This window comes from Semicossyphus pulcher, unplaced genomic scaffold (assembly GCF_022749685.1).
Source record: "Semicossyphus pulcher isolate SPU_LCO1_2020_fin unplaced genomic scaffold, fSemPul1.0.p SCAF_17, whole genome shotgun sequence".
Lineage (NCBI taxonomy): Eukaryota > Metazoa > Chordata > Actinopteri > Labriformes > Labridae > Semicossyphus > Semicossyphus pulcher.
The window spans coordinates 21,198,337-21,211,445 of NW_027211681.1; the positions used below are offsets into that span (position 1 = coordinate 21,198,337).

The 13,109-nt window shown below is 40.8% G+C and overlaps 2 protein-coding genes across 2 annotated transcripts; both read right to left on the reverse strand.

Annotated features, from left to right (window-relative positions):
- Window positions 1–1,134: 1,134 nt before the first annotated feature.
- On the reverse strand, window positions 1,135–5,661 carry ptcd1 (pentatricopeptide repeat domain 1). Its single transcript, XM_069666123.1, has 8 exons — window positions 5,060–5,661; window positions 4,834–4,974; window positions 4,504–4,722; window positions 4,320–4,421; window positions 2,832–3,506; window positions 2,225–2,341; window positions 1,821–2,003; window positions 1,135–1,560 (listed from the first exon to the last, which is right to left on the reverse strand). The coding sequence occupies exons 1-8, from the start codon at window positions 5,543–5,545 to the stop codon at window positions 1,315–1,317; spliced, it is 2,169 nt and encodes a 722-aa protein (XP_069522224.1). The 5' UTR covers window positions 5,546–5,661; the 3' UTR covers window positions 1,135–1,314.
- A 1,212-nt stretch (window positions 5,662–6,873) lies between these two features.
- fbxl18 (F-box and leucine-rich repeat protein 18) lies at window positions 6,874–12,147 on the reverse strand. Its single transcript, XM_069666311.1, has 7 exons — window positions 12,010–12,147; window positions 10,814–11,011; window positions 10,345–10,694; window positions 9,345–9,480; window positions 8,182–9,260; window positions 7,500–7,718; window positions 6,874–7,406 (listed from the first exon to the last, which is right to left on the reverse strand). The coding sequence occupies exons 1-7, from the start codon at window positions 12,064–12,066 to the stop codon at window positions 7,250–7,252; spliced, it is 2,196 nt and encodes a 731-aa protein (XP_069522412.1). The 5' UTR covers window positions 12,067–12,147; the 3' UTR covers window positions 6,874–7,249.
- Window positions 12,148–13,109: the final 962 nt, after the last annotated feature.

A 13,109-nucleotide genomic window follows, 5' to 3' on the forward strand; every position in this document is an offset into this window, starting at 1 on the left:
TGCCTAAGGTGGGGGGAAATATGTTCAGCATGAATTAGTATTGTTTTCATAATTTTTAAAATGTTAGGTCCTAAAATAAAATGACGTACACGGAAATATTTTGGGTGTAACAAACAATTCAAACAACAGAAATAATTCTATATTCTATGTATATATTGATATTATACTATACATACTGCACCAGACTGTACCATACAGCAGTATATTACATGCAATTCTGTATATATATCATACTACTATATACTACACTTGTGCAATTATACCTTTATATTACTTTTTTAGTACTCACTTTGTATTCCAAACCATACTTCGTTATGTATACCACTCTGTATTTATTACCACTTTTTTGCTGCACCTTATATTGTACCATATCATATACCTTATACCTCATGTCATATTGTCTTATCTCAACCTGCTAAAATATTGCTGCTATTAGCATACCATGCCACTTTATCTCATACCTGTCACTTTAACTTGTCACTTACTCCTCCTTGTATAACAGCTGTACAGAACTCTTATTTTATTTTTATCTTTTCTCATTTTTATACTGTATTTACTTAATTGCTATTTTGTCTTTGTGCTGCTGCAACGCCCAAATTTCCCACATATAAGATATATACGACTACCACATATTTTGTGTGTATGCGTATTTGGGATTCTATAGTCTACAATAACATAAATCTTTTTGAAGGTGAGCAGAGCCCTTACATAAGTTTAATTTTTTTTTTTTGGAAAATGAACATTTGAAGTAAATGTGAAGAACTTGTTTGATGCGTATTGGATCGTCTTGAAAGGGATGCACACCCCTAGTGATTAGTGATAGTACCAAAACACATCTTCGTACTAAGCAGAGTGAACACTGGAGTTTGGGATTTTGTATGTTCACTAAAATGTTAGCTAAAATCTTCCTGCCTCTCTTCTAAATATCTTGTTTTAACTCTCAAGTAACTTAATGGAAAGGTTAAACACAGACTCACAAGACAATGCGATTTTGCACTACAACACTCATTGCAGACAGCCAGTGAAAGTCACGCAGTTCATTCAGCAAGTTAGCTTTGTTTTAAACATTTCAAAATAAAATGCAAAAAAGTACCAAGATGATTTGTAATATATTCAGAAACTTTTTTTTTAATCTTTTATTTGATTATAATTGTAATATAAATTAGAAAAACATCTGTATTTTGAGCAAAACATTTGACAGAGGGTCCATGAGCTACTATTTTGACCATAAGTCCATCAGGGGTAACACAGCTCAATACAAACAGACCCACAGAGGGTGAAGGAGAAGAATGAGAGATATTTTCAGGACTGCTGTTACAGAGCAGCGCTGTCCGTCCTGTCCTTCTTACGAGAATTAAATCTCCTCGCTGCTGCTTTCTGGTTTCTGTGGTTCTCCGTCAGTCCGTCTGCAGCTTCTGTTTTCAGCACATCAGCGTCCGTCTCCGCCTGCAGCTCTGCCTGCTTGTCCTCAGCGCTCTGAGCAGGCATGTATCTCAGCCAGTGCTGGTAGAACCCACGGAAACCGTCGATTTGGAGCAGGTAGTTGTTTCGGGACTTGTACTGGGATGGATGGATAGAAAGAGCAGGAAAGGGGAGCGAGAAAAAAAAGAGGGGAGCAGGAGAGGAAACAAAATATGAATGTTTTAACTAAGCTGACAGACACGCTAACTGTTTTCAAATGTTCTTTATGTTTTCTTAGCTTTTAGTATAAAGAGAAATTAATCAGTCATTTGAAACATATTTCCACACAGAAAATAATTGCTTGACGCCCAGATGTGAACTGACTATTTGTAACACAAAAGGTGAAACCAGTAGCCTACCCTGTCATAGTAGGGTGGATATTGTGAGGCGAACTCCAGCTGTTTGATGATGACCTCATTAGGCCACACCTTCATGCTGCTCATGCTTTTGAGGAGTGTTTTAAGGTAGATGTAATCCAGTCTTCGAGTTGCTCGACCAATTAGAGCAGAGAACACCTGGACGTTAGGCTTCAGACCCGCCTCCTGCAAAAACATGTGTAACATAAAAATAGGACACACTATTAAGTCATAATACAGGTTTGTCACTAGTCATACTGCTACTCCCAGAAAGATTCCTGTAGATATCAGAGAACTTTCAACATTAACACAAGAAAATTGTAAACGAGAAAAAGAAGCTGTGACAGAATCTTGGAAGATTGTGCGTCATCGATTACACAAATATATCAGGATTCTTGTTCCATCACCTCCATGTCTTTCAGCAGCTGCAGACCGTCCTTCTGTCGCTCACAGCCCAATGCCAGGCTCCCAAACGTCTGCACGTCCACATTTACGTTGCGCTGTCGCATGACACTCAACACAGACTGGAAAGAGAAAGAAGTGCATCAAAAATACAAACACAACCTTTAAGAAAAAGCTTAATCAATTGCTGATCTGGCAACAGATACAATTAATTTATCATCTGGAATGAAAATAGACCTTTTCACTTTTGGACTGTCCGCTGATTTTGCACTTAAATCACTATACAAAAGGTACTCAGAAGGCTGCTTCCTTAACAATTAACTTTCTAACTTTATTAAAGAATATTTGGCATTATTATACATTGTCAACAAATCCTAGTGTGGACCAGTGTCTGCTCAGCTGCAATGCTCTGCTACTTGTGCTACAGACAGTGCTCAGACTGTTTTAAACCGTGGAGTCATAGCACTCTGCTTGACTACATGATGACACTACCATTTGTATAATATGTTCTGTAAAAAAGTGTTTATATAAGCACATGTCAGATAATATAATTGCAGATTCTGATCAGAGATTGTAACTGTGGTTTGGTTGAGAGAGAGTCTGAGTGTTTACCTTTGCCCCCTCCAGGTCCCCAGCTCTGGCTGCTCTCCGTATCGCAGAGTTAAAAAACGCAACATCCAGCTTCACTTTGTGCTGCTTCGCAACCTTCAGCAGCGTCTGCAGAGACTGGTAGCCAGGCTCCATCGTGTCGGCCAGCAGGGTCAGAGTTCTGAGGTCTGGATTGAGCCTGTTAGCCGCCATCTTTTCCAGGAAACCTTCAGCTCCCCCGATGAGGGCGAGCCGATCTGATGCTCCATCCACAGTGCCGAGGGAGACCAGGCCGCTCATCTTACCCTCAAAAAGGTCCAGCAGGTTTGGGGCTGAAAAATCAGCTGCTGAGCAAACAGGAAGTGAGACGGTTTGTCTGACTGGTACCAACTGGGTCGATTCTTGATTGATGCAGAACTTCTCTTCTTCGCTGTCTTTTCTGTCATGCTGACTTTTACTGGGTGGATCCGCTTGGGTAAACAACTGCCTCTCCAGAAGATCAATGTCTATCAGGTCCTTCCGTCCAGGGTCAGATTTTACATGTGACACACCTTCCCTCTCGTACTTCCTGCCAGGGCTCAACAGGACGGCAGTTGCCAGGGCAGGATCGCCAATCCCACAATCTCTTGCAGTTCGCAGGAGTAAGGTATAGTTTTTTGAGTCTGGATGAAGCCCTGACCTCAGCATCTGCCGCCAAACCTGAAACAAGAAACAAAGAGGTGAGGCACCTTCAGTCTGTGAGGTAACTCTCACAGACAGGGGTGTAAAAAATATCTATACGCTTAAGTATCTATATTTTATGTTTAAATACAAGTATTTATTTACAGCTTACATGCAAAAGGTTTTCTGTTTTTTTACTGATGAGTGCTATTGTGTTACACACTCTAAACGGTGTCCCACAAGGGTCCATACTGGGTCCTATTGTATTCACAATTTATATCAATAACTTATGTAGAAATTTTACTGACACAGTTTAATTTGACAATACCATTCTATAAACTTCTTTGTCTTCCTTTACGAGTGCGATTTAGGAACTACAAGCTGCTTTTATATAGTCCAGAGGAATCTTGAACTCAGTGCCAACTTAACAAAAATAGTTTTTTGAGGTCAAAGAGGACAGTTAACCATGGATATCAGACTTTTCTTTGCCAACTGATTTTACATGAGGGGATTTTGGTAATAAAATTCAGACACTGACAGATTTCTGAAGCAGCCCACTTTGGACAGTCAGTGGAGTCGACGCACAGTGTAATAGAAGATCAAAGTTTTTAGTATGCACCTCAAACGAAGGCATTTATACTAAAGTTTTCATCCTCATCTTTTTTTCAAATTACCATCAACAGGCGTTTTATTGTCACCAGAATTTTAAAATCCAATATCAGGCAGAACGCATTGATGATGACCAAAGATTTCAGCTTTGTCTTTCTCAGGAACCAGAGCCCAAAAATCTCAGTGTAACAAGATCTTTACTATAAGAAATATTTGTAGGATGCCTCTTCATCATGCATGTACCTGCAAAGCCTGTCTGAACCCTGTTTCTTTGTCCTTCAAACAGCCCATCAGCAGGTAGTGAAACGTCTCCTGAGTTACCACATGGCCGTTCTGCAGCATCTCCTGCAAAAGAAAACAAAAATTCATGTAGAAACACAATTCAGTCGGCCAACGATCCTACAAACAGGCGTCGAGCTCGTCTTACCCTGATCGTGTGAATACAAGCCTGAAGGTGGTTGGTGATGGCGTGTGTCTTGAGAAGTGCGTGGTATGTGATGGTGCTGAGAGGATAGTTTTTGCGCCGGAGTTCTTGCTCCAACTTTAATGCTTGCTGGAGGCCGGCTTGTTTGGATGGTGACTCAGCGCAGGCATTGAACAGCGCGGTGTAGGTAGCATCTGAAGCTTCTAGACCCCGCTTCTTCATCTGGAACAAACACACACATTTGTTTACACACATCTGTATTTTTTGCATGTTAATGACAATGCTATGGGGACATGTTTACATGATAACATTGCATAAACAAAGCATCACTACATCGTTGTAGAGCTTGAAGGCCTTCTTGAGCTGTCCAGCTCGTCCAAAGCCTCCTATCAGGATGGTGTAGTTGAACTCCTCCGGCTGTAGCCTCTCTCCCAGCAGCATGTCTCTGCTGAACACATCCAGAGCCTCCTGCAGCTGAGAGAGGATGACACAGTGGGTTGATACAAAAAAAGAGATGGGGAAAGCAAGAAGACAGAGACTGCAGCATAAATGGACCAACCTTTTTCTCATTGATCAGCTTCTTGCACTGTAAAAAGTACCAGTACGGTGTGTTTATCCTCCCCGGCCTCCTGTGAGGTCTCCCCGGGTCTTCCTCCTCGTCATCCCCTTCTTGGTGCCGCAGATCTCGGATGTCTGGGTTGCTTTTCCTGAACGACCTCTTGGAGGACATGTCGGCGGAAAGGGAGCCGAAGTTCCCTCGGTCTGATGGGTCGCTCTCGGATGGGACCAAGGGGTCAACCAGAGTGTCCGAACCCCCATAGCAAGCGACTGATAGGGACAAAGATCTGGCAGATAGTCCGTTTGCCAGCGGCCAGACAGCCGGTGTAGGCAGGCAGGATGACCGGTGTATTGACAGATATTGTACCCCTGTCAGATTAAAGTTTCTTGGGGAGTTTTTAGCCGTTGACAAGAGGGACAACTTAGCTACAGGGACTGAGACTCTCCTCCCGTTTCGCACACACGAAGAGGCGACTGACATCAACATATTTAAAAATGTTATGTAGCTAACTACTTTTATACATTACCATTTTCTTCTTTTGGCTCTAAACCACACGGTTAATCCAAATAACACTGGATCACTTCGTAGCTCCTGACATGATGCACTCCACGATGCTTCAATGACACAAACTAGCCAAGACCTGAAGAATAGAAAACGAACAATAATTGGACAGCACCTTGTCCATCGCTTTGATCAATGAAAGCGGATAACAAAAACAATAATTGATTGAAATTGCCTATGATTTTATCACTAATTTACTTAAATTGTCGAAAAAGCTTAATTTATTCTAGATATTCTGTCCCAGTCTGACCGACTCGATCGGGGATCGATTAGGCATGCCTGCCTGTACCGTTTCTTCTTCAGACGTCACTTCTCTACACCACTGCCCTCAGCTGGTCACAAAAATGACATTTGTGTTTCTTGCTGGGGTGAAATGATCTGAAAAAACATTTCCTGTTAATCGGCATTGGTCTAATATAATCCAACTGATTAAACAATTATAATATTCAGCAATTATTGGGCTGCTTTTATTTGATAAATGTGCACTCATAAAGTTACAGTTACTCAATGTTGACATGCAAGTAAGATCTGAAAATGCACCTGAATGAAAAGGTAACCTGAACCCTAGCATTAATAAATAAGATCAGCCACTAAATATCAGGGTGCAAATTTATTATACATTATTATCAAGTAAGAAAAGCCCTATAACAATGTCAACCTGTCCCAGAAGGTGATTTCAAATTTCAGTTTAAGAATTGGACTTTTAAATCCTGGTTCCCAATTAAAGTTATTTGTTCTACTTGTTAAAACATCAGCCAATAAATAAGAGAATCATGCAAATGACTTATTTGCTCGAGTTTGGACATGGATCTATGAACATATCTAGCTTCTTCATTTGTTGAGTTCTACATATATTTTTGTCATTTGTGTCACTTTATTGCTGATAACAACTTAAAACATGCTGTACAACTAACTTTTCACACAGGAACACATCGAAAGTTGGAGTTATGTCCCAGATTATTGCTAAACTCAAGCTAAGATAAGATCTTTAGCTACTGCTTCAACTTTCAAATTCACAGACATGACTTGAATTCATTATTTTATCAGTCTCCCAGAAAAATTGGCAAATTCAAAAATTTTCTTTTAAGCTTATTTTTACAGAACTATAATGATTTAGCGCTGCCACCAACAGTAGGTTACTATTATTAAAAAAGACAATGTTTTATGAACAGAAAAATGGTACACAGACAAGAATTAAAAACGATTTACAAGGAGTTTATTTCAATGTAATTTTATTCAGTTCCTCTGTACAAGGTTTATGAACAAATACATCCATTGATTTATATTTTTGGCACTTATTTTGTAAGTGGTGGAGTGGTATAGTAACAGAAATGATTGTTGACTGAGATGCTACACTTGAGGTCCTGAAATGGCACCAAATGTGAAATGTCCTGGAACATTCAAATACAATTCCCTTTAAAATCATAATTAATCTGTCATATAAATGTAAACAATCACAGTTGATTATGTCAAGCAGCCTGAAAAGGTTGTTGATGTAACAAAGTACACAATCCAAAAATCACTTTTGTAAATTAAAATGAGTGTCTTAATTTGAGAATTTTTTTTCCTGCTGAAAAAATGAGCACCTCAACAGTTGAGCACCAATCACAGTAGAGCTTTTTGGTGATGTCACAATGGTGATAAATGTGGTGGTTGGGCCACATGACTCTGGAACAAAGTTATCCGGTCCAGCAGAGTTAGTGGGATATCCCTGATGACTGACGGCAGGTCTTCATGCTGTAATGGATAGATGACGATACTCAGGGCCGAGCGCTCAACTGAAAATCTAACAGAAACAAAAAACAAAAGAAGATTAAGATTTCTTTTGCTATTTAATGTTTGAAGTACAGTTTTTCCTCACACATTCACAATTACTGACTTGTCAAGCAGAACTTTCTGCAGCGTGCGACAAGCCACCAAGGTGCCGCCCATAAACATGTGGCACATGATGACATGGCAGCATCGCTCCATGAAGCTTTCTGTGGCCGAGGGGTCAAATGTGCCACTGCGTGAGATGAGGCAGAGACGCTGCAGACGGGAGCAACAAGACAGAGCCTCAAAGAACGACGCGTTGGCATTCAGGTAGGGCTGCTCTAACCTGAACACACAGAGAAACACACACTTCAATTTATGACATCAAGCTGAGCACAGACGTGAAATTATTGTGAACAACCTTTTATCAACAACAGAAAACACTACATCAAACTACGAAGTACAACTTTCTGATTCAAAACTGATAGAACCAGATTAATAACAATTCATAAAAAAATTTAAAAACATATTTAAGCTATTTACAATAAAAAACAATTGAGAGATTGTTTTTACAAAGTCAGATAAGCTTTTAGTGGTTCTTTATCTGCTTAACATCCTGCTGGGAAGAAAGTATTGTCATGTTAAATTATTAATTTAAGTAGCCATAAATGATCAATAATGAATGCTTTGATATGGACGGGAAAATCTGTTAACTAAAGGGGCATATAATGCTAAACATAACAACTATGTGTCTGACATTTAGTGTGAGTATTACAGTAAATGAAGGGTACACAAAGACGTCCTCTCACCTGAGTTCCTGTAGCTGTGTGCACTGTTTCAGTGTTTCCAGCAAGGCAGAGGTGTAGTTCATGGTTTTTAGTGATCCAATGTTGGCAAGAGATAATACCCGTAGGTCTTTGCACTGCCTGGTCATCTGTACCAGCCCTGTCCCCCTAAGAACCCCAGGAAGCCCAGCCAGAGTCAGGCGTCTCAACCGGGGCAAAGCCTCCAGTGCCGCCAAGTGTGAATCACCGACCCCTCGTGCCCATGCACACATACCGCGAGGCTCCACACTGGCACGGGAGCAGGGCTCGAGTCGAGGCAGTGCAGAGACAAAACCTGGACCAATGAGCTCTAAGGTCTTTAAAACAGAGCAGCCAGCTAAGAGCTGAGTGAGCCCTGAGGTGCTATCGCCTGAGAGAGAAGACTCTGAGTCAGGTTTGAAGTTCTGCAGCCCGACACGAGGAGTCTTCTTTAACCCCAGGAACAACGCAGAGGGAGACATGTTGTTTATGGAGATCTGATGTGAGTTCAAACCGTCTGACAGAGCGCACACAGGCAGAGTGAGAGAGTGCAGGTGTCTGAATTTGGCTAAACTAGCACACAGGTGTGTTTCCCCAGCAAGCCCAGGTGAGCTTTCATGATGGTAGTGTGTGTGCATCAGGTTCAGGTGTTTAATGTTTGAACAGCCGGCTGCCAGCCGACTCATTGTCCCAGGAACCAGCTGATCGTCAGCACTCCTGCACTCTGAGTAAAGGACCTGATTGATCCCGCTGAGGTTCAGGCTGGTCAGCTGTGTGGCATCTCGGACTCCTCCCTCCAGTAGAGACTGGAACACCTGAGGCCACAGCGCCGGGCAGCGGCTGAAGCTGAGGTGCTTAGGACTGTTTCCCTCCAGGGCTCGCTTCAGGGAAAAGGAATCCAGCCATGACCGAGGGAGCTGCAGGGCCTCCAGGTCACCGTGCTGACCCAAACTCTGGGCCAGCGAGGGAGCAGCAGGCCAGTGAGCCGGGTTCGGACCAGGAATAGACACGAGGAAAACTCTGAGACGCTTTGGAACGTGAACGCTGAACACAGCCAGGTAGAGCAGCAGCAACGTCTGGTTTACCTGAAGACATCAACACACATAATAACAAACTGCACAGTACGACAGTGTATATTACAAATATGTAGAAACAAATTACAAAGTCACCTCTCCTGGAGCCAGCCTGGCTGTGAACTCCTCCAGCTGCTGGTAATGTGGCACGCTGCTCTGACCCACCATCAGCTGACAGCAAACACTAACACCCTCTCTGGTCACATCGGGGATGTCAAACTGCAGCATCAGCCTGCAGTGTAGAGACAAACACACATTCAACACTGAAGCAGTGAAATATTAACATACCCTATCATGAGAAATTAATGTAGTGTTGCTAAACTCAATCAATAGACCAACTGTATTAAGGTTTCGGTTTTCTGGGTTGGTATCATGAAATAGTAACAGTTTGCTTTAAAGAGAAAAGTAGAGCCCTTGACTGAAACCTAAACTGCTATTTGATGGATTGCCATAAAATATACTCATGTTCCACAGGGGATAACACTACTTTGGCAATCCCTTTCAACAGCAGCAGGTTAGAAGTTTCACTTAGCCTGTGAAGTGTCTTGACATCTATAAGATGCATTGACAAACATTTTTACGGATAGTTGTGGTTCCCACAGGGTCGATCCAAATGACTTTCTGTCCTGTACCACCACAAGCTTGTCTTGTGAAACTGGATTGACTGGCATTCAATTTGGTACACATGTTCTTGCTTCCCTCAGGATGAATTGTAATCATTGGATAATATTTGACACTCCCATGATCCTAAGCTGTTATTTGTGCTAGTAAGCAAATGTTGGCATGCTAACACGCTAATATAAAATGTGTTAGCATTTACCTCCCTACATCACAATGTCAAACAAAACTACAAGCATGCCTGGAGACTTAAAGTCTTATTTAAGGTTTTGCAAGATCCTTCTTTGTTGTGCTCCATTCTTAAATGTGGAATTTCTATGGACATTACATGGTGCATAAATGTTACAGCAAGTAATCACCCAAAAAAGTGGATGAAATTAAATATAGTACAAGCTGTGCCAAATAGGGAATGATTCTAAAGTCATGGACTCTTGACATGAGGTCTCTTGTGAAATTTTAGAATCCGACAGATTCTCACTTGCGAAGTTGGGCGCAGCACGGCACCACACCGTAACTTGGAGTCAACAGAGTCTGTCTGAGCTCCGACAGGCGGCTCAGAGAATCCACCGCCTCTGAACTGAGCTGAGCTGAGTTGAAGCCTGGCATCACATCAAAAGCAAGTGATCTGAGGAGAGAGAAGGAGGAGAGTAGACGGGAGAGACGGAGGGACGTAATGCGACAGCCAGTGACATCGAGGTGCGTCACTCCTCTGCAGCGAGCAAGAAGCTCCATTGTCGAGCCAGACAGCCAGTAACAACCATTCAGGCTGAGAGACTGCACGTGATTGGCTAGCTGCTTCAATATGTAACGGACCAACAGGTCGTCAGCCTGGAGGAAATAAAAAGAACATCAAATGTTTCCACTTGTTAAACAATTATACCTCTGTATTGCTCAAAAACATTTCAAAAACAGAAAATCTCTGATTAAAAGTTATCATTACAGCTTACCAGATAATCCTCCGACAGGCTGACCTTCGCTAGCAAAGTCTTGTCATGGCAGAGTATGTGCAACTTGTGGCAGACGTTTGCCACGTTAAACAGCAGGTCACACACTGGAACATGGCGGAGGATGCACAGCAGAATCTCATCGGACAAATCGGACATTCCCACCGAGGTTGAAGACATGGTGTCCTCGTCACCTACAGCCTGAGACAGTCAGCAAACAGTGTCATTGTTGGCTGTTTATTATATTTGTAATTGAAAGATAATTAATTATCTTCGTATTCAGTACATATTTGGAAAAAATAACAAAGATTCAACAAGTCTTTTCTTTGTGTCTTGAAGCAAATATTGATTCTTGGTATTTTGTAATTGAGGTTCAACACAGAGAAAGAAGCTGTTGTTGAGACATTGATTATAGCTTGGATGTAATATACTTTATATTGACAGATGACATAAGTGTGGGCACAGTCAGAGGTTTTGCCATGTCATAGTGAGGTAACCGGCTGGTTAAGAACACTGTAGGCAGTGCTGCAAATCAATAAGCAAAGCTGCTCTATGACATTACTGAATATTTGCATCATGAATGTTACATATTTCTCAGCATTTGCTGGATCAGAAAATCATTTGCTGGATATTGGGGGTGCAAACTTTTTCTGAAATGATTTTCAGGTAAATTAAATGACCATGATGTAAATATAACAGTATTGAATTATATTGCTTACTTTCATTCGAGGAGAAACTAAATTATGAATCAACGTCATATTTGAAGAGGTATTTAATGGAAACAAACAAATGAGTCGGTAAAATACTTAAGTCCATGTCTAAAGTAAAAAATATGAATGTTTCAAGATTTTGAATCCCGACGTAGGACACTGAAGCAATGTGCCAAATATCAGTATTGCTACCAGCTAAACTGTGACTACCTGTGTCCAGTTATTGATGTTATACATCAGTATTTTTTCTTAATAGCAAGTTAATTTCAGTATAACGTTTGAAATAAAAGAGGCAGCAAAACAAACGTCACTCTGCCACACCTTCTGTGTATTAACTACACCAGGTTTTAAAAGTTAAGCGAAATTTTACTGCAGTCTGGTATAAACTAACCTAGCGTTAACATTAGCTAGGTCTCGATGGCGTTACCGTTAACAAGCATAGACTTAAAAAACTATTAATGAGTGGTCACAGTTAGTCGGTCAACCCACCTGTACAATTTGTCGATCCATGTCCTCTGAAATCTCTCCCAAGGTTCTACAACTCATTATCCGCAGGATTTTAAATGATCATACAGTCAGCCGGCGCTTCATGTTTCCATGAACCCACTCTACACCGAACCGCAACCGGCTGACCATCCACCCGTTGACAGGGCGGATTACTTTTGCTGCTGCACATTGACGGAAGTCTATCGCCGACGGACACACTTCCTGTCGGTAATCCGCTTTCTTTCACATAAATTCAATATTCTGTTTGCATTACATATGAAAAACCCCCACCGTTTTTGGTTTATTTACCCAGCCAAATTAAATTTTAACCAAGCTCATTTTAAGAGTACAGGTCTATGGCCTTTTTTTTGGTTTTGTAAAAATGCGTGCATTATTTGTTTAAACTAATTTGTACGTAAAATCTAATAAACTAGCATATCACACGTCAGCAGGGAACCATATACAATGTTTGTATTATTTTACATTACTTTTATTGGTTTTAAAAATGAGTTATTAGCCTATTTGTGGGGACATAAGAAATAACCAAAAGCAAAGAATGGTTCGATGTGAGGAGGATGAGGGCTTTTTTTTAAAAGCTCGGCTTTTATCAAATATTCATTTCAATTATTCATTCAGTTATCCACCTGTGATGATTACTGGAAAATAAACAGCAAAAACTTCTCAGACCACTCCTGCAGCAGGGTGCGGTGCAGTATATACAATATATAACACTTAAACAGCAACGGTTCAAATTATAAATTGTGTATATTATAATATAAATCACCCACTTGACATTGACAAAGTTCTTAACGTACACATTTTGTCTGCTTGTTCAATAAAAATCCATGCTGCACATAATGTTCATAGACACTACTTTACATTACCAGGTAATGTTTTCCATTAATCATAATATACATTTACATATCTATATATAGAGATACAGAACACACACATATATCCCTATATTTGTTTGTTTTTCTTCCTATAAATTGATTTTTTTCCCGGTAAATTCTTGGCTGGTTAGGCTGATTTAAAGTCTGGCAAACTGGGCAGTCAATGTTCTTAAAAAATAAAGACACGTTTTAAAAATGTCAGAAGAAAAA

Coding starts and splice junctions, on each gene's coding strand:
- fbxl18 (XM_069666311.1), bottom strand. CDS start 12,066: ATGAGTTGTAGAACCTTGGGAGAGATTTCAGAGGACATGGATCGACAA. Junction 11,012..12,009: donor TGGATCGACAAATTGTACAG/GTGGGTTGACCG, acceptor TGACTGTCTCAG/GCTGTAGGTGACGAGGACAC. Junction 10,695..10,813: donor GCCTGTCGGAGGATTATCTG/GTAAGCTGTAAT, acceptor TATTTCCTCCAG/GCTGACGACCTGTTGGTCCG.
- ptcd1 (XM_069666123.1), bottom strand. CDS start 5,545: ATGTTGATGTCAGTCGCCTCTTCGTGTGTGCGAAACGGGAGGAGAGTC. Junction 3,507..4,319: donor GGTTCAGACAGGCTTTGCAG/GTACATGCATGA, acceptor TTCTTGTTTCAG/GTTTGGCGGCAGATGCTGAG. Junction 2,342..2,831: donor GGGACCTGGAGGGGGCAAAG/GTAAACACTCAG, acceptor TTCTCTTTCCAG/TCTGTGTTGAGTGTCATGCG.